This window comes from Melanerpes formicivorus, unplaced genomic scaffold (genome assembly GCF_026170545.1).
Source record: "Melanerpes formicivorus ecotype bairdi unplaced genomic scaffold, bMelFor1.0.p_v2 SCAF_16, whole genome shotgun sequence".
In the NCBI taxonomy this organism is placed as follows: Eukaryota; Metazoa; Chordata; class Aves; order Piciformes; family Picidae; genus Melanerpes; species Melanerpes formicivorus.
The window spans coordinates 12,045,379-12,064,461 of record NW_027142368.1 but is presented as its reverse complement, the minus strand read 5'-3'; the positions used below and the strand labels follow the sequence as shown (position 1 = coordinate 12,064,461).

At 50.4% G+C, this 19,083-nt stretch overlaps 3 protein-coding genes across 3 annotated transcripts; 2 read left to right on the top strand and 1 right to left on the bottom strand.

The window, feature by feature from the left end:
• Nucleotides 1-1,333: 1,333 nt before the first annotated feature.
• LOC137446206 (proto-oncogene Mas-like) lies at nucleotides 1,334-4,602 on the bottom strand. Its single transcript, XM_068148597.1, has 2 exons — nucleotides 4,432-4,602; nucleotides 1,334-2,560 (listed from the first exon to the last, which is right to left on the bottom strand). The coding sequence occupies exon 2, from the start codon at nucleotides 2,537-2,539 to the stop codon at nucleotides 1,541-1,543; it is 999 nt and encodes a 332-aa protein (XP_068004698.1). The 5' UTR covers nucleotides 2,540-2,560; nucleotides 4,432-4,602; the 3' UTR covers nucleotides 1,334-1,540.
• Nucleotides 4,603-12,579: 7,977 nt separating this feature from the next.
• LOC137446164 (olfactory receptor 4S2-like) lies at nucleotides 12,580-13,521 on the top strand. The gene has a single exon (XM_068148553.1). The coding sequence runs from the start codon at nucleotides 12,580-12,582 to the stop codon at nucleotides 13,519-13,521; it is 942 nt and encodes a 313-aa protein (XP_068004654.1).
• A 3,843-nt stretch (nucleotides 13,522-17,364) lies between these two features.
• On the top strand, nucleotides 17,365-18,294 carry LOC137446163 (olfactory receptor 4E2-like). Its single transcript, XM_068148551.1, has one exon. It carries the CDS (start codon nucleotides 17,365-17,367, stop codon nucleotides 18,292-18,294), a length of 930 nt encoding a protein of 309 aa, XP_068004652.1.
• The last annotated feature ends 789 nt before the right edge of the window (nucleotides 18,295-19,083 follow it).

Sequence of the window (19,083 nt, the reverse complement as noted above, 5' to 3'; positions counted from 1 at the left end):
TCTGAGGAACCTCCCAGAGAATGGAGGATACACAGATTGCTGCTTTCATGCAAAGCACACCTAGGATGGGAACACATCCTAAGGAAGCTCTGGAAAAGGCACAGAGGACCAAGATAGGCTTTTAAGGTGGAGACAATCGTAGAATCATAGAATTGTTCTGGTTGGAAAAGCCCTCTAAGATCATTGAGTCCAACCATCAACCTAACACCACCATGCCCACCTAAACTGTGTCCCAAAGTGCCAGGTCCAATCCTTTTTTGAACACCTCCAGGGATGGTGACTCCACCACCTCTCTGGGCAGCCTGTTCCAATCCCTGACCACTCCTGCAGGGAAGAAACTGTTTCTAACTTCCAACCTAAACCTCTGCTGGCACAATTTCAGGCCATTTCCTTTCATTCTGTCACCTGATACTAGGGACAAGAGGCCAAACTCCACTTCACTCCAACCTTCTTTCAGGGAGCTGTAGAGGGCAATGAGGTCTCACCTCAGCCTCCTCTTCTCCAGACTAAACTCCAGTTCCCTCAGCCAAATACCCATGAGCTTCATCAATTAAGAATAGAGAACAATAAAACCTATTAAGGAGGAGCTAATATTCATACAATGACCATGAAATCACCAATCTGTACAAAATAACAACATCTGCCAGCAAAAAAAGGATGTTTTCTGTACTGCTTATCTCCCAAAGTTTCTTTCTGTTAGTTTCCTCTATTCTGAGAAGATTAGAAGTCATGAGGGCTGCTGATTGCTCTAAAACTTGCACTCAGTTCTGGGCTCCCCAGCTGAACCAGACAGAGATGTACTGGAGAGAGTCCAGGGGAGGCTCTGAAGATGCTGAGGGGCCTGGAGCAGCTCTGTGAGGAGCAAAGGCTGAGAGCCCTGGGGCTGTGGAGCCTGCAGAAGAGCAGCCCCAGAGGGCAGCTGAGCAATGCTCAGCAAGAGCTAAAGGAGCTGTGGGGGGCAAGAGGCTGGGGCCAGACTCTGCTGAGTGGTGCCCAGGGCCAGGCCAAGGGGCAGAGGGCACAAAGTGGCAGGCAGGAGGTTGCCTCTGAAGCTGAGGAGAAAGTTGTTTGGTGTGAGGGTGCTGGAGGCCTGGAAGCAGGCTGCCCAGAGAGGTTGTGGAGTGTCCTTGTGTGGAGAGCTTGCAACCCCCCCTGGGCACTGTGCTGCTGGGCAGGGTGCTGTGGGTGCCCTGCTGGGGCAGGGGGCTTGGACTGGGTGATCTCCAGAGGTCCCTTCCCACCTGACCATGCTGGGACTGGAGGGATTCTGCGAGCTGAAAATTCTGAGTGGGATTCCAGTGATGAAATGCAGACACCAAGACATTCACCTCAACAAACTGAAATCCTTTAATGGCCATGCAACAGAAACAGGCACTTGCAAGATGGTCCTAATACAGTCCAAATAAATTCTGTGCTCCAGCTGCTGGTATGTTTTCACTAACCACAGATGGAGCTTAAAATGAGTAGCTAAAGGGTAGACCCAGAGTGGAGGTTCTGAAGGTCAGGGTGAGGTAAGCCCAGTTCTGTAAGCTATTGGTCCTCAGCTCAGGGCTGATGCTACTGTGTTAGGCATGGTGGGGTCCTGGGAGGACATAGTCATAGTGTCACGGGTATCCCTTTCATCTTTGTCATCTGCTGAATCTTCAAAGGCCCTCTGGAATGCCAACCTGAGCCTGAACTTGATTCTTCGATCCCTGTAGCTCCCCACGAGGAAGTAAATGACAGGGTTGAGGCTGCTGTTGACGCAGGACAGCACAAAGCCGATCTCGGGGGAGTAGAGAAACTTGTAGCCCAAGAAGTCAAAAAGGATCAGGACGCTCAGAGGAACAGCAAAAATGAGGAAGAAGAGGACAGTGAGCATGATGACAGTGAAGAGCCTGCCGGTTTGGAGGCGCTGGGAGCTGCACTTCACCCGCAGGAAGAGGGTCAGGCTGAAGAGCAGCATGAGGGGCGTGCAGAAGAGGAAGTCCAAGGTTCCAATGGTGATGAGCAGAAGGTGGCAGGTCCTGGCAGAGGGATGAACAGTGCACAGGATGTACCCAAGTGCATTCAGCAGCAAGGAGAGGCTCCAGAGCAGGCCGGAGATGATGCCAGACAAGCACTTGGGGCGGTGGCTTCGGCACCAGATCGGACAGAGGACAGAGAGGCAGCGCTCGATGCTGATGGCCGTCAGGAGGTACAAGCCTGTCCCATACATGAACAGATCCAGGAAGAGGAATATCCCAAACTGCACCCCCACGTTGAACTGCATCAGGTACTGCACCGTCTCGATGGCGATGCAGAGCAGGTAGCCAAAGTCGGCAGCGGCCAGGTTCAGGATGTAGACGGTGAAGTGGTTCCTCCGGATGCGGAAGCCGAGGTACCACAGGACCATGCCATTTCCCACCATCCCACAGGCAGCACTGATGAGGCAGAAGCTCTCCATGAACTTGAGGACAGCATAGGATGGCTCTGGCTTTCCCACAGCCCCGCTGTGGTTAGTCCCATGGGGCTGGCTGGTTGCCATTGGAAGGAAGATCGGTGTAGTCAAGTTACTCATCACGAGTGATTTCAGACAGACCTGCAAGAGAGGACAGAGCTGCTAACTCCAAAGGCACATACTCTCGTGGTGACCTGGTGGTGGTTCTGGATTTATTCCTGCTCTTTGTAGCCAGAGCTTGATTTAAGGAGGGATAGACAATGAGTTGCTGGAGAGGGTGCAGAGAAGAGCAACGAAGCTGGTGAAGAGTCTAGAGAACAAATCTTGTGGAGCCGCTGAAGGAGCTGGGGCTGTTCAGCCTGGAGAAGAGAGAGTGAGGAGAGACTGACCCTCAAAGGACACTGGAATGATGACTCAAATTATTACTCCATCCCATTCCCTCAGGCACTTCACCCTGATTCTTCCCCTTCAATACTGGGATCTGAGTGAGAATCTTGGGGGAGGGAAGTTTAAAAATAGATTTCACACTTTCTGTTTGTTTGTTTGTCTGATGAGGTCAAACATGACCTCCCTTCTCCTCTCTCCCCACCAGCTATTAGTTTTGAAAAGAGAAGGCAGGAGGACACAGTTAGAAGACGAGAGGGAACAAGATGAAATGGGGAGAGCTGGGAAGATGTGAATCATTGCCCAGCTCAACCAGCATGAAGAGCTTGTTCTGTCTTTGCATGAAGCTGCAGCATGCATGGAGGGAGACTCCCACAAACACACAAAATGTGTCAGACTGAGTAGTTTTTTTTGGCTCATCTCAGCACCCCAGACCCACTGTTCTCTGCTGCAGGCACACAGGCAGATAAATGCAGGAGGCTACAGTGGCCAGCAGGACCAGGGCAGGATTGTCTCCCTGGACTGGGCACTGTGGAGGGCACACTTTGAATCCTGGGTTCAGTTTAGGGCTCCTCACTCCAAGAAGGACATTGAGGGGCTGGAGCAGGTCCAGAGAAGGGCAACAAAAGCTGGGGAAGGGTCTGGTGAACAGGATCCTGCACACAGCAGTCTGAACAAGCTTGACACTGCGTTTTAGACTATGGAGAGAAAGTTTCATTGTTGTGTTTTCTTGGCTAATCTTCAGTGATTATCTAAGACCAAAACCACTCATGACATATTATATTACTGAGGGGCATTTAGAGCAGGAGAAGAGAAGGAAGAGAAGAGAAGAGAAGAGAAGAGAAGAGAAGAGAAGAGAAGAGAAGAGAAGAGAAGAGAAGAGAAGAGATGAGAAGAGAAGAGAAGAGGAAGAGAAGAGAAGAGAAGAGAGAGAGAGAAGAGAAGAGAAGAGAAGAGAAGAGAAGAGAAGAGAGAAGAAGAGAAGAGAAGAGAAGAGAAGAGAAAGAGGAAGAGAAGAGAAGAGAAGAGAAGAGAAGAGAAGGAAAGAGAAGAGAAGAGAGAGAGAAGAGAAGAGAAGGAGAAGAGAAGAGAAGAGAAGAGAAGAGAAGAGAAGAGAAGAGAGAAGAGAGAAATAGAATAGGAATAGAATTTAACCAGGTGGGAAAAGACCTTTGAGATCCTCAAGTCCAACCTATCACCCAGCACCATCTAATCAACTAACCATGGCACTAAGTGCCTCATCCAGTCTCTTCTTAAACACTTCCAGTGATGGTGACTCCACCACCTCCCTGGGCAGCACGTTCCAATGGCCAATTACTCTTTCTGGGAAGAATTTCTTCCTAACATCCAGCCTGAACCTCCCCTGGCACAGCTTGAGACTGTGTCCTCTCAATTCTGTCACAGGTTGTTCATGGAAAAGGGTCCCTGTAACAAAGCTGTGCCTAGCTTGAAAATGAGCAAGACAATTTCTTTCTTACAGCTAATCTCTAACCATGAGGAGAAGAAAATATCTGATGTCTCTCTTCCTCGCTTTTTTTTCCCTCCTCCTCTCCCCTACCACCTCTCCATAAGCCTGACAGCAAGCTTTAGACAGAGAGCGAGGGCAAAGACATCTCAGAATCTCTCACCTTTTGGTGGGTTGCTTGGTGACAGGTTGGACTCGATGATCTTTGAGCTCCTCTTCCAACCTTAGTGATACTGAATACTGAATTTCAGTGACTGGTTTGCAGCAGTTGCCTGGTAGGGATCTGCTGGGTGAAACGGTGACCTAAATTCTGTGACATGGGGCCCAGATAAACTCCTTGTGTCACACTGCAGTGCTGAGCTAGTCAGACAGCCTTTTAAAAGTTCTTCTCGATGTGGCATCTGCCAGCCAGCCAATCACCCTCCTGGGGAAAGCTTTGCGTGGTCACTTAGTTGTGAACCACTTCCCTCTTTGTACAGAACCTGTCACTGCCATGGCTCTCAATGTGGTTTTCACTACTTCTCCCTTCTTCAGCCACTCTCATGCTACAAAGAAAGCAAGGACTGTGCAGAACTAGACCTTGCCTCTTGCATTGGTGCTTCCTTTCCTACCTGTGTCCCAGGGATGTTCTAGTGTCACAGCCCTTGGAGAAGGTGCCTGACTGCTGCTGGGTCAGAGAGACTGAGAAACTGTCAGTCCTCTTCCATAATGCCTGCTGATGATTTCACAACCTCACTCAGCACGCCCTCAAGGAGCGTTTGTCCCTGCAAAGCAGCCTTAGCACACCCATCACCACAGAGTGTCCTCTTCTCACCCACAGCCGCTCCCCAGGCCAGTGACCACTCTGCTGAGTCCCTAGGTTGTTCACCCAACCTTTCAATGAAACTGAAGATCTTTTCCAACCAAAATGACTCTGTGATTCTCTGACTTCTGGAGCAGGGTCCACCCAACCTCCATAACCCTTCCACACCTCAGCACCTCCAACTCCACAGGCTCTGCTTGTGCTGCCTTCAACACACAATGTCTGCTTCTGATGGCAGGAGGTCTTTCAACCCAACTTCCCCCCAGGTATTACCTGCCACTTCATTCTGTCTTTCAGCACAGTCCTTCACCACACCTCAGCCACTTCCGATTTCACAAAGCCCTTCAAGGCAGCCTCCAACCTCCTGCCTTCCACTGCCATTTCACAACTCCCCCCTTCCTCCCCCCCCCAACAGCACCTCAGCCCCAACCTTTCTACCACCAAATTCACACCTCTTCACCACCTCACATCTCTGTATAACAGCCCCTTGCCACCTTTCACTGCCCACCCACACCACCTCACTCATCTTCTCCCCACGTGCAGTCCCTCCACGTGCATGAGCTACCACCACCACGGTGTCCAGACTCAGGCCAGAGGCTCCAATCCTGGAAGTGTTCAGAGCCAGGCTGGATGGAGCCTTGAGCAATCTGGTCTGACAGGAGGTGTCCCTGCCCATGGCAGGAGGGTTGGAACTAGATGACCTTTAATGTCCCTTCCAACCCAACCCATTCTCTGATTCTGTGTGCCAAAAGAAGCAGAGGGAAAACACAGAAACACCTTCCTCCTTTCCTGGCTGTGAGCACCTCCTTAGAGGGAATTATTTTGCAACAGGAGATGTCAGCAGCTCTTGATTTGGGCTTCTGCTGTGGCTAGGGAAGGAAAAGGAGATGAGTTTGACACCAGCCAAACATTGCTATGTGGGTACAGAATTCAGCAGACCTGGCCCAAGGAGTTCAGCAGGCAAGATGCTCCATGGTTCATCTGTAGCTTCTTCTGTCACTTGATGTTCCTCTTCCTTTCCCAAAGATTGTAAAACTGGTTTTACTTTCTTACCCAACACTCTGTTTCATACAGTAACTGCAGTTAACCCTTACTGACCTGCCCTGGACTCCAACTCACCCAGGACTCTTCTCACCCAGAACAGCATTTAACCTCCTCATTCATTTGGGGATTTCCATCTTCACTGCATGGATCTCTGGTGTTCTGTGGCAGGAGGTGGCTGCATTACCTGGGTACCATTTGAAATGTTAGGCAATGTCAATAAAATGAAGCAATGGGCAGTGGATGAAACTGCTGGCACCAGTAAATCAGAAGCTAAAAGTACACAGAGGCCTTCAGAGCAGTGATGAATGTGAGCTGAAGTGATGCATGACTTGGAAGATCCATTTGCTTTGCTGTGACTCAGTTCATAGATCCACCTTTGGCTGCAGAAGATCCAAGTTAAGAGGGGTGAGGCTCTTCTTGACTGCAAAGAATCAGAGGATGCTTTGGGTTGGAAGGCTGCAAAACTCATCTTGTTCCAACTCCCTGCCATGGGCAGCAACATTTTTCACTAGATCAGGTTGCTCAGAGCCCCATCCCACTTGGCCTTGAACACTTTTGAGGGATGGGTTCATCCACAGCTTCCCTGGGCAGCCTGTGCAATGTCTCACCACACTCTTCAGTAAATAGAATTTCTTCCTTATGTCCAAGCTAATCCTATTCTGTTTCAGTTTAAAGCCATCACCCCCTTGTACTGTCACAACAGAACTTGTAGAAAAGCCTTAGTCTTTCTTGTAAGCCATCTTTACACATTGAAAGGCCACAAGAAGGTCTTGAGGAGCCTTCTTCAGGCTGAACTCGCTCAGCCCTTCTTCATAGGAGAGCTGCTCCAACCCTTCTTTGGACCCAGTCTAACAGTTTCATGTCTTCCATGTGCTGAAGACTCCAGAGCTGGCCCCAGCACTGCAGAGGGGTCTCAACAGAGTAGAACAGAGGGGCAGAATCCCCTCCCTGCCCCTGCTGCCCACACTGCTGGGGATCAGCCCAGGACACGGCTGGCTCTGGGCTGTGGGTGCATGTTGCCAGCTCATAGCCAGTTTTTTCGCCCACCACGACCCCAAGTCCTTCTCCTCAGCACTGCTCTCCAGCCCTTCATCTCCCAGCCTGGATTGACATTGAGGATTACTCCAGCCCAGGTGCAACACCTTGCACTTGGCCTTGCTGAACCTCATGAGGTGCTCATGAGCCCCCTCCCCAAGCTGTCCAGGTGCCTCTGGAAGGGAACCCTTCCCTCAAGTGTATCAACCACTCCACTTGGTGTGGTGTCATCTGCTAACTTGCTGAGGGTGCACTTAATCCCAATGTCTATAACACTGATGAAGATATGGAATAGTACTGGTCCCAGTATGGACTCTTGAGGGACACCACTCATTGCTGGCTTTCACTGGGACACTAAGGCACTGACTGTAACTCTTTGGACATGGCCTTTGCCTGCCCCAAGCAATTTTACTCAAAATTTAGGTGTCTCTTTCAGAACCAATCCCATCCTAAACCCAGGTCTGAGGTAGATCAAGTGACCCAATCCCTGGAGAGGGAAACCCATAGGACAAGACTCACTCTGCTGCCTTCCACTGATGTAAGAGCTGACTTCCTTCCTCAGTTTCCCCATTTGTACAGGAAGGATTTTCTTTACTGTGTCAGTTGCTGATGTCTGCTCATGTAAGTTCTTGCAAGAGACTTCATCCACTGGGTTGCCAGTGAAGAAATTTCAGGTAAAACAGGACTTGAAGGGTCATCAAGAGGTAACCTAAGCCACCTGCTATCTCCCTGGAATCTTAACTCAAACATAAGCACTACCCTTAAGAAGACTACCATGACAGGCAGCTCTTTACCACCCCCCAGGGCATGGCACCTCTCTCCTTACTGCTAGAAGTCTCTCTGATGTATTTTTAATGAAGATTTGTGGTGTATGTGTTTGGCTTTTGGGACACACAAAGAGTTAAAAGTGCTGGCTTATGGCTCACCAAGCTGTAAAGCCAAAGCTGTGGATCTAGTGGGCTTCTCCACTTGGGAAAACCACCAAGCACGGCATAAGGAGGGACTCTGGAAAGGGTTAACCAAACTAGGTCACGTCATGGAACAGAGTCAAAGACTTGTCTGGTTGGAAGAGACCTTAAGATCATTGAGTCCAACCACAATCTCACATCTCCTTGTACACAACCATACAGACCATGCCCCTGAGCTCCTCATCCAAACATCTTTTAAACACCTCCAGGGAGGGTGACTCCACCACTTCCCTGGGCAGCCTGTTCCAGTGCCTGATGACCCTTTCAGTGAAGAGATTATTCCTAATATCCAAGCTAAACCTCCCCTGGTGCCACTTGTGCTTGTCCAGTTTAATATTCAGCTGTTATTTCTACTGGGGAAATCCTGAAATGCCTTCAGCAGATCATTTAAAGCTGGAGATGAGCTGGGCCATGTGCCCTCACAGCCCAGAAGCCAACTGAGAGAGATTCAGACTGGAGAGAAGGAAGAAATATTTTAACACTGAGGGTGGTGAGACCCTGGCCCAGGTTGCCCAGATGCCATGCCCTTGGAACCATTCTAGGTCAGGTTGTTTGGGGCTCTGAGCAACCTGCTCTAGTTGGGGATGGGACTGCTTACTGCAGGGGGGATTGGACTAGATGAGCTTTAGAGGTTCCTCCTAACCCAAACCACTCTGTGATTCTGATTGTAGGTTGTAACCACCATCACTAATCAATGGCCATTTCTTTAATAGGTTTAATTAAGCACTTAAATCAGGACAGAATTAGCATCTCCTCCTTTGCTTCTTCTGTTTGTGTTTTCCATTTACTAACCCTCCCCACCTCCACCCTCCAGCCCCAAGAGCCCTCGCTCTGGGAGCTGTCCTTGGGGAAGGTTGCACAGTGCTCCTTAAGCAGTTTTCCTCTCAGTCTTCTTTCTTCTGCTGGCTGGTGAATACCTCACACAGGTCTGGCCATGTTCTCCAGCCAGCCTGTCAGAGCAGTTCTCACATAGGCAGAGAACACCAGGATTTTTAAAAAAGAAGACAGTAAAAGGCACCTCCTAAGGAAGTCTTGGAAGCTTTCCAGAGGCTCTTCTCAATTCTTTAAAGACTTGGTGTTCACCTACCAGGGAAGGCAGGTATTGGGGAGATAAAATCACCCAGCCCTTACACAGTCCATTAGATCTCCAAGCAGAGAGGAGGTGAATCTTACAGGTACTCTGGATATTTTTACCCTTCCCTTCCCTTCCCTTCCCTTCCCTTCCCTTCCCTTCCCTTCCCTTCCCTTCCCTTCCCTTCCCTTCCCTTCCCTTCCCTTCCCTTCCCTTCCCTTCCCTTCCCTTCCCTTCCCTTCCCTTCCCTTCCCTTCCCTTCCCTTCCCTTCCCTTCCCTTCCCTTCCCTTCCCTTCCCTTCCCTTCCCTTCCCTTCCCTTCCCTTCCCTTCCCTTCCCTTCCCTTCCCTTCCCTTCCCTCAAAAGGTCCCTTCCAACCCAAACCTTCTATGATTCTATGATCCTCCTAGAGTCAACAGAAAGAAGCAGGCACCTCCAGCAGGTAATTCCTCACCTCTTTAAGCAGACACCTTAGGCTCTCAGGACTCACCCTGCAAAGGCACAAGCAGCAGTGCATGTGAGTGACTCAGATCTAGGCAAGCCATAAGCCAACAAGATGGGATGAGCTGAATGGATATACTGTGACATGCAACTGGATGGTGGTGGTGACTTGGGCCACTCAAGAGGGCCACCCAATAAAGCTGCCTGCAGTCAGTGGGTTGGATTTTTACAACCCTTTCAAAAGCAGGCTCCTTGTTTCAGCTGAGGAGCCTCCCATCTGCCGTTCTTTGGGGCTGGAGCTGTCCTTGATCACTGCTTCCCTTTCTCCAACCACTGATTGCCTAAACACCACACCAAGGCTGCTGGGGTTTGCTCCCAGCTCATCTCTGGAGCCCAGCTGCTTTGCTTCCAGTGGCACAACCACAAATATGAACCTGTGTCACCCTTCTGTTTTCTGCAGAAAACCACATCAGTGCTGAGTGAGAAGAGGAAGGACAGAGAGGACCTCAGCTTGGTAAGACTGGCTAGAAATCCCTATCACACTGATCGCTTCTTCCTTGGGAAGGAGCTATCCATGTCATTTTTATCCCACTTCTTGGCTATCTTTTACCTCCTGTAGCTCAGCTGTAGGCACAAAGAAAAGTCCCTGCCTTTCCCAACTTCCTCTGTGGGCTTCACTTTGAGAGCAATTTGGGGGTTTCTCCATTTCAGTGTTTCCTGTGGATTCCTGATGAGGTTGGGGTTTGTTGTTGCTTGGGTTTTTTGGTGTGGTTGGTTTGTTTGTTTGTTTGTTTTTCCAGCACAAGAGGTTCTAATTTTGCTGCAATGTATCCTCTGAATTAACTGAAGCATTCCACAGACCTGCTCAGATCATCTGCACACACAGAGGAAGCACTGTGCTTTCCCTGGGCTGGACTCGCAGTGGTGGTATTTTAACAGCACTTGATTGGGAATGTTTTGTTCCTAGCCTGAATCCCACACAGCTGATGATTTGCCTCCAAGAGGTGCCCAATTTTTTTTTGTTAAACTCTGTGAAAAGTTCCACACAGGGATTCCCAGGTTTCTTTTACTGAAGCAGTTCTGATATCTGGTTGAATAGCTGGGAGTTGTTTCGGTTGGAAAAGGACTTTAGCGTCATCCAGTCCAACCACTATCTAACTCTGCTAAGGCTGATGCTAAACCAGCTCTGCATCTTTTAAACCCTTCCAGAGATGGGGACTCCACCACTGCCCTGGGCAGCCTGGGACAGGCCTTGACAGCCCTCAAGGGCAAGAAATAGTTCCTCAAGTCCAACCTAACTAAACCTCTGCTGTGCCAACCTGAGGCCATTCCTCCCTGTCCTGTCACTTGTCTCTTAGGGGAAGAGCACAACCCCCACCTGGCTCCAGCCTCCTTGCAGGGAGTTGCAGAGCCAGAAAGTTTCCCCTCAGCCTCCTTTACTCCAGGCTCAACACCCCCAGCTCCCTCAGCTGCTCCTCCCCAGCCCTGTTCTTCAGACCCTTCCCCAGCTTCATTGCCCTGCTCCAGGACCTCAATGTCTCATTACACTCCCCCTGAGTGCTTTACAAATCAGCATGAAGTAAAACTACTACAGTACTGCAGCAGAAGTTCTGAAAAGCTCCTTCCACTCTTCCTTCCTCTCAAAGGGACATTGCTGACATTCAGAGGAAGCTCAACACTCGAGCAGGGCAGATGTGAGGTTGGTTGCTGTTTGAGCCATGGTAGATAATTTCCCCAGCACTCCACTGTTCAAGCTCACAAAGCTGCAAATTTGTGTTTCAAAATGTATACACACACAAGAGATTTTTTTGTCCCCCTGCAGGTGGTTTCCTTTCCCCCTCAACAACAATTCAGATCCTTTTTGCTCATAAAATAAATCAGCATTCCAAGAATACTTTGAGGGTCATGGAGCCCTGGAGCAGGCTGCCCAGAGAGGTTGTGGAGTCTCCTCCTCTGGAGAGCTTCCAGCTGTTCCTGGTCATTGTGCTCCTGGGCAAGCTGCTGTGTGTGCCCCTGTTTATCAGGGGGCTTGGACTGGATGATCTCCAGAGATCACTTCCAACCCCACCATGGTGGGATTCTGGTGATCCTCTGGACACTGCTAAAGGCAATGTTTTCACCAAAGCTGTCATCGAGGACTTGGTCTACACAGAGGACAAACATGTTTTGAAACTTCTGTAGCCCCTGTAGTGCTTGAGCTGAACACTGCAGCCTTGTCCTTGGCACATCAACCATCATCCAGTCCTTCATGATCCTGGAGGCCCAGGATGGAGAACACAGAATCACAGAGTCAACCAGGTTGGGAGAGACCTCCAAGATCACTAAGTCCAACCAATCACCCAGCCCTAACTAATCAACCAGACCATGGCACTGAGTGCCTCATCCAGCCTCCTCTTAAACATCTCCAGGGATATTGACCCCACCACCTCCCTGGGCAGCCCATCCCAATGGGCAACCTCTCTGTCTGTGAAGAACTTCTTTCTAAGCTGAAGCCTAAACCTCCCCTGGTGCAGCTTGAGACTGTGTCCTCTTGTTCTGGTGCTGGTTGCCTGGGAGAAGAGACCAATCCCCACCTGGCTACAACCTCCCTTCTGGTAGTTGTAGGCAGCAATAAGGTCTCCCTTGAGCCTCCTCTTCTCGAGGCTAAACAACCCCAGCGCTCTCAGCCTCTCCTCAGAGGACCTGTGCTCCAGCCCCCTCCCCAGCTTTGTTGCCCTTCTCTGTGTCCACCACAGAGTGGACCTGTCTCTGTGTGGTCATAGGCACGGCTGAAGTTCATGCAGGGAGAACTGAAAGACAACAAAGCCCCTACTGCATAATCTTAACACTAATCCTATTGATTTCTAACTTCTGATAAAGAATTCATGTGAAATGATGCAGAGAGCTGAGGAATCACTTGTCTTTGTTTTCCCACGTGCCTAGGCTGGACACAGCACCGCCACCCCACCGATGAACATGGCCAACATGAGCAGTGTGAAGGAGTTCATTCTTCTGGGCCTCTCCGTGAGCCAAGGGATGCAGAAAATGTGTTTTGTGATGTTTCTGTTCTTCTACCTGATGATTGTGGTGGGAAACCTGCTGATAGTGAGCACTGTAGTTAGCAGCCAGCGCCTGAACTCCCCCATGTATTTCTTCCTGGGCTACCTGTCCTTCATAGATATCTGCTACTCTTCCGTCACAGCCCCCAAGATGATCGCCGACCTCCTTGCTGAAAATAAAACCATCTCCTTCGTGGGCTGCATAGCACAGCTCTTTGGGGTGCATTTCTTTGGCTGCACAGAGATCTTCCTCCTCACGGTGATGGCCTACGACCGCTACGTTGCCATCTGCAGACCCCTGCACTACACCACCCTCATGACCAGGCGCGTGTGCGGCCGGCTGGTGGTCGGCTCCTGGGTAGGAGGCTTCCTGCACTCCCTAGCTCAGACTCTGCTGACCACTCGGCTCCCCTTCTGTGGCCCTAACAGAATCGACCACTACTTCTGTGACGTCCACCCCCTGCTGCAGCTGGTCTGCACCGACACCTACGCCGTGGGCATCGTGGTGGTTGCCAACAGCGGGATGATCACTCTGACTTGTTTCCTCATCCTGGTCACGTCCTACGCGGTCATCCTGGCTTCCTTGAGAAGTCAAACCTCTGAAGGGTGGCACAAGGCCCTCTCCACCTGTGGGTCCCACATCACCGTGGTGGTCCTGTTCTTTGGGCCGTGCACCTTCATCTACATCCGCCCCTCCAGCAATCTGTCGGAGGACAAGAGCGTGGCAGTGTTCTACACCATCATCACCCCCATGCTGAACCCGCTCATCTACACGCTGAGAAACGAGGAGGTGAAGAGTGCCATGAGAAAGCTCTGGTGCAGAAAAGTGGGAAGTGAACACAAGAAGGTGTAGAAGTGTGGCAGCTGAGTAGTGAGCTGCTCTACCTGGGCAGCGTGTTCAGTGCTTCTGCTAGTTTGTATTTAAACGCTGCAGGTTCGGTACTCAGCATCTCATTGCTCCTCATGTCTTATGCTTCTGCTGTGTGCTTTGCTTTCAATACTCCTGCCACAGTTGCCCCATCCTCTGAGAGATGATTCTTGGTTTAGATGCTCTTGGCAGGTGGTTTATTGCAGAATGAGAAATGCAGATGGAGAGCCAGGCTGCCCTCCTCAGCCACTGCAGGTTTCAGTACTGGCAGAGGCGTGGGCTGCTTTCACAACATCTAAGCAGCAAATTGCGGCTAAGAAGTTGTGATGAAATCACCTGATGTGGTCAGAGGAGGCCGCCAGAGGAGCAAGAGCAATTAAGCTCTTGGAGACTGGCAAATATGAACTGTGGAAGTTTTTCTGCTGCTGTTCCTTTGTTTTGTTCAAGCATGACCCAAGTCCCACCTTAGGAAACAGACATTTCTGGTGAGGGACTCCTCTGAGGTCCATTTTGTGAATCAGAACCCCCTCAATTACAGATTTTTCAGCCTTTGTTTCAGTTGGTGGCTTCTTTCTTTTTTCCCCCTCCAGTTCTCTGCTGTTTCCAGAAAGCTCTGTCCAAAGGAGGTCAGCATTCCAGGGAGGACTCAGGAGCTGATCACAGCACCTCCGGCGTGCATTGTCTGAGCAGGATGTGTCAGGCAACAACGGTCACCACCCACAACCCCACCCCCCCCTCCCCAACCCCCACCCCCCATGGTCTTCCCCGTGCTGCTTTCCCTCTGCTCATGGAGATAGCGATGGAGACTCTGCAGAGCCCTTCCTGTGCTGCCCAAGTTGGGGAGCAGCCAGGAGATGAGGCAGAGGGCTGAGGAGAAAGAACTGGGTGTGCTGTGATTGTCAGATAGGAGTTAGACCCTCGAAGGGCTTGATGATATCACAAAGAAGTTTCTTTCACATCTGCCATCTCCATCCCATGCATGAACAGAACATTGCTGATACCTGTGTATGGGAGTGCTGCCAAGGTGCATTCAAGGGTGTTTGCAGGAAAGGAGGGTCACCAGTGGTGCATTCATTATCCTGCTGTCACTACAGGTCATTCATGAGGTGCTCCTCACTAAGGCTAGCACCTGGGTGAGAGGTACAAACCCCTGTTAGGACACCTCTAATGAAAATTAGCTCCAGACTGGTTCATGTGTGTACTGAAGGAAGGTGACTGCAGAAAACTCTTTCCTAGGTCTGAACTTACTGACTCAGGTCTATCACTGTCAGAGAGACAACAAGGAGTAGTTCTGTTGCAATCCTTTAGAGGAGTGAAATGGAAAGTGCAATCACTGCTTGCACAAGGCCCTTCCTCAGGGAATGGTCAGAGTGTGAGACTTGAATTGTAGCTGTGCTGTCATCTTTGGTCAGCCATGCTTCAAACCCTCAGCAGGCTGACAGCTAAAAGCTTCCCTACAACGATGATGCTGAATGTTCCCATTTTTGTCTGTTTGGGACTTTCTGCTGAGTGTGCCATCTGCTTCAGCTTTCTTCTCCCTCCTGCCCCTGCTTCCTCAAACATTCACAGTCTAAGCTGTGCAGTGACAACAAATGAAACACACAGAAATTCATAGAATCATAGAACCAGCCAGGTTGGAAAAGACCTTAGAGATCATCAAGGCCAACCTATTACCCAACACCTCCTGACAACTAAACCATGGCTCCAAGTGTCACACCCAATCCTTTTCTGAACACCCCCAGGGATGGTGACTCCACCACCTCCCTGGGCAGCACATTCCAATGGCCAACAGCTCTCTCTGGGAAGAACTTTCTCCTCACCTCCAGCCTAAACCTCCCCTGGCACAGCTTGAGACTGTGTCCTCTTGTTCTGGTGCTGGTTGCCTGGGAGAAGAGACCAACCCCCACCTGGCCACAACCTCCCTTCAGGTAGTTGTAGAGAGCAGTAAGGTCTCCCCTGAGCCTCCTCTTCTCCAGGCTAAGCAACCCCAGCTCCCTCAGCCTCTCCTCACAGGGCTGTGCTCCAGACCCCTCCCCAGCTTTGTTGCCCTTCTCTGGATCTCAAAGGTCTTTTCCAACCCAAACCATTCTGTGATTGCAATGTGGCACTCTGTTGTACAACCCTGTATGTATATTTTCATTACTAGAGATTTGGTTTGTCCTGCACAGGGCTTTGGGAGGCTTAGAAGTGCAGTGTCTTACCCTTTCTACATCAAGCTTCAAGATTGCAGATAGAGAAGGTCACAGAGCAAGCTGTTGTGCTGCGGCACACCAAGGGACTCAGCCACCAGAACTGTTTAATAAAGCCCTTGGGTGGTTGCTTGGAGTTGGTTAATGGCACAGGTCTCAGAGGTCCACCTCCACCAGTGGAAAACTACCTTTTGCCTGTGTTTAGCACCCAGAATGCTACAGGAGTATGTATATGCTGGGCTGGGGTGACTTTAGGGAGAAGGAAGATGAGAGCAACACAGAGGTCACTTCAGGAAGCCTCCAAGACGTTGCCTCGTTGGATCCTTCTGTCTAGATTTCCGATGGAAAATTGATTCCATCACTGTGAAATTTGCCCAGAACCTGTCAGGGTAAGAAACATCACTTGAAAACCTCCTGAAAAAAAGCTCTAGGCAAGAAGAAACTCAAACAGAACCAAGGGTTTGACATCTATAAGCAGGTGGAAGAAGAGTGGACCAGTGCCCTGACCCATCAGATGAATAACCTGAAACAGATTTGGAATGTCCTCAGACAGCAAGTACCAAGGAGTTCAGCCTTGGAAGTTCATGTGGTACCAACACTTAGTGCCTGGGTACAGCACTGACCATTTGTTTCCTCTCCTTTCCTTGTGGTCTTCATATCAGCCATGGCACGTGTGAAAGGCAGTGAGAACTGCTTGGGTCATCCACTGAAGATACACAGACCAAATGAAATACTCCTGTGGTGATTTGGATCCTTCAAGGCAGCTTCATTGAACAGTGGTTGCATGGTAGACATCTAGCATGGGGCAGGCATCTGCTCTCCATCTATGCTGAAGAAGAGATGAACTATCTTCTGTGGAAGGAGGCAGCTCCCTGCAGTGGGTGATGTGCAAGTCAAGCCTTTAAGGTGTTTATTCCTCCTTGCTGACTACATGGAGCCAGAGCTGTTAGGCTCAACCTGTGATGCCCCTTCTGCAGGTCTCTGCCTAGCACAACATCAGGGATCACTGTAGACAGCTGACCCTCTCTGCAGCTGTGCCAGCTCTGCAAGATGACCAAGCCCTTGGAAGAGACAGAGGGAAAAGTGGGATCAGTCCTGAACTCATGCTGTGATTTGCAGATCTACCTGTGGAAGGATGCACGAAGCAAACCTGTTTGATGGGAAAGAGAAACAGACTTGGAGGACCATCAGAGAGCATATCAGTCACACAGCACAGACACAGGGTTTGGGCCTGGGAACATTTCACTTCCATCATGGCACTCTGAACTCTCTGCAAGTAGAAGGACACTGCAGCATTCCCTCAGCATTCCTGGCTCTTCTCCTGTGAGTAGGATGTGATTCCTCCCAGACAGAATCAGAGCACAAGCTTTGGCAAACCAACTGCAATGCAGACAAACAGTGGCCAGTGTGAGTCCAGGGGTGAGGGTCAGAAACCTGGCAAGGGAGTGAGAAGGCAGGAGAAGAGAGGGGTGGACAGAACTCTTGGCAAACACTGCTCACCACGATGCAGGATGTGACACTGTGCTTTCTGGAGCAGGCAGAAGAGCAGTGAATGCTTCTCACCCTCATCACTCCTGGAGCTGTAGCACATCCCCTGCTCTTCCTGCTCAGCCCTGGTCACCACCACACTTGAGGTGTGATGATGGCACTGGGAAACTTCTCCAGGGTGACTGAATTCATCCTCCTGGGGTTTTCTGATAGAAGGGAGCTGCAAGTCCTCCTCTTCACCACCTTCTTACTGGCCTATGTCCTGGTTCTGCTGAGTAACATTCTCATCATTGTGACAGTCTGGACTGACCCCAAGCTGTCCTCACCAATGTACTTTCTCCTCTGCAATTTGTCTTTCATAGACATCTGCTGCACCTCTGTCATCCCTCCCAGGATGATGGTGGGCCTGCTCACCCAGAGGAAGACCATTGTGTTTGAAGCCTGCATAGCCCAGCTGTTTTTCCTGCATTTCACTGGAGCATCAGAGATGTTCCTCCTGACCGTGATGGCCTATGACCGCTACGCTGCCATCTGCAAGCCCCTGCACTACACAACCATCATGAACAGGAGGATGTGCTGGGCCCTGGTGTCTGCTTGCTGGGCAGGAGGCTTCCTCCACTCCCTTGTCCATACACTGCTCACAGTCCAGCTCCCCTTCTGTGGCCCTAACATGATCGACAGCTACTTCTGTGACGTGCCTCTGGTCATTCAGCTGGCCTGCACAGACATCTCTGGCTCTCAGCTGCTCATTGCTTCCAACAGTGGCTTAATAACCCTGGTGTGCTTCCTGGTGCTGGTCACATCTTACATCTTCATCCTGGTCACAGTCAGGGTTCGCTTCAATGAGGGATACTGGAAGGTGCTCTCCACCTGTGGTTCACACTTGGTGGTGGTCACCCTCCTCTTTGGACCGTGCATCCTCATGTACCTCCAGCCCTCTTCTGCCTTCTCCACCAACAGGCACATCTGTATGTCCTACACTATCTTCTCCCCAGTGATGAACCCCCTCGTCTATACCATGAGGAATAAGGAGGTGAAGGCATCCATGTGCAAGCTGTGGAAGCGCTGTAGAGGCTCCTGAAGCAAGCTGGGGCTGCAGCAAACCTGCAGTCATTTTTCTACAGACTAACAGCAAGATTGTAAGCTACAGACTGTAAGCATGATTGTAAGCTTCCAGCCACAGGATGTGGGGTTGGACAGCTGTGACTTGGAGAGGGACCTGGGGGTATTGGTTGACAGTCGACTGAACATGAGCCAGCAGTGTGCCCAGGTGGCAAAGAAAGTCAGTGGCATCCTGGCTTGTATTAGAATCACAGAATCATAGAATGGTCTGGGTTGGAAGGGACCTCCAAAGGTCATCCAGTCTGACCCCCTCTGCAGTGAGCAGGGGCATCCTCAGCTAGATCAGGTTTCCCAGAGCCCTGGTGAGCCTAATCTTGAATATCTCCAGGAATGAGGCCCCAGCCACCTCCCTGAGCTACCTGTTCCAGTGTTGCACTACCTTCATGGTAGCCATGTGAGGTTTGGATCTGCATGAGTGAGAAAAGTCAAGCAGCTTCTGAATGTTGCTTGGAAAGAGGAAACCACCATTACAGTACAGAACTTGCACTAACACTGTGAGCATCCCAGATGGCTGCAGGTGAGGAAGAGCTTTGATGCTGGTGTTAGCTGGACAGGCAGGGTCTGGTGTGGTGGTGAGCTTGTGCCTTCCCACAACTTTGTCCCTCACCTGGTTTGGTGGAGTTTAGAGGTCTCTTCCAACCTCAGTTATACTGTGATACTGTGAACAAGTTCTTTGCCATGAGGGTGGTGGAACACTGGAACAGCTTGCCACGGGAGGTGGTTGAGGTCCCATTCCTGGAGATATTCA

Excerpts from the sequence above, each read along its gene's own strand:
- LOC137446206 (XM_068148597.1), bottom strand. The coding sequence starts at position 2,539 with ATGAGTAACTTGACTACACCGATCTTCCTTCCAATGGCAACCAGCCAG.
- LOC137446164 (XM_068148553.1), top strand. The coding sequence starts at position 12,580 with ATGAACATGGCCAACATGAGCAGTGTGAAGGAGTTCATTCTTCTGGGC.
- LOC137446163 (XM_068148551.1), top strand. The coding sequence starts at position 17,365 with ATGATGGCACTGGGAAACTTCTCCAGGGTGACTGAATTCATCCTCCTG.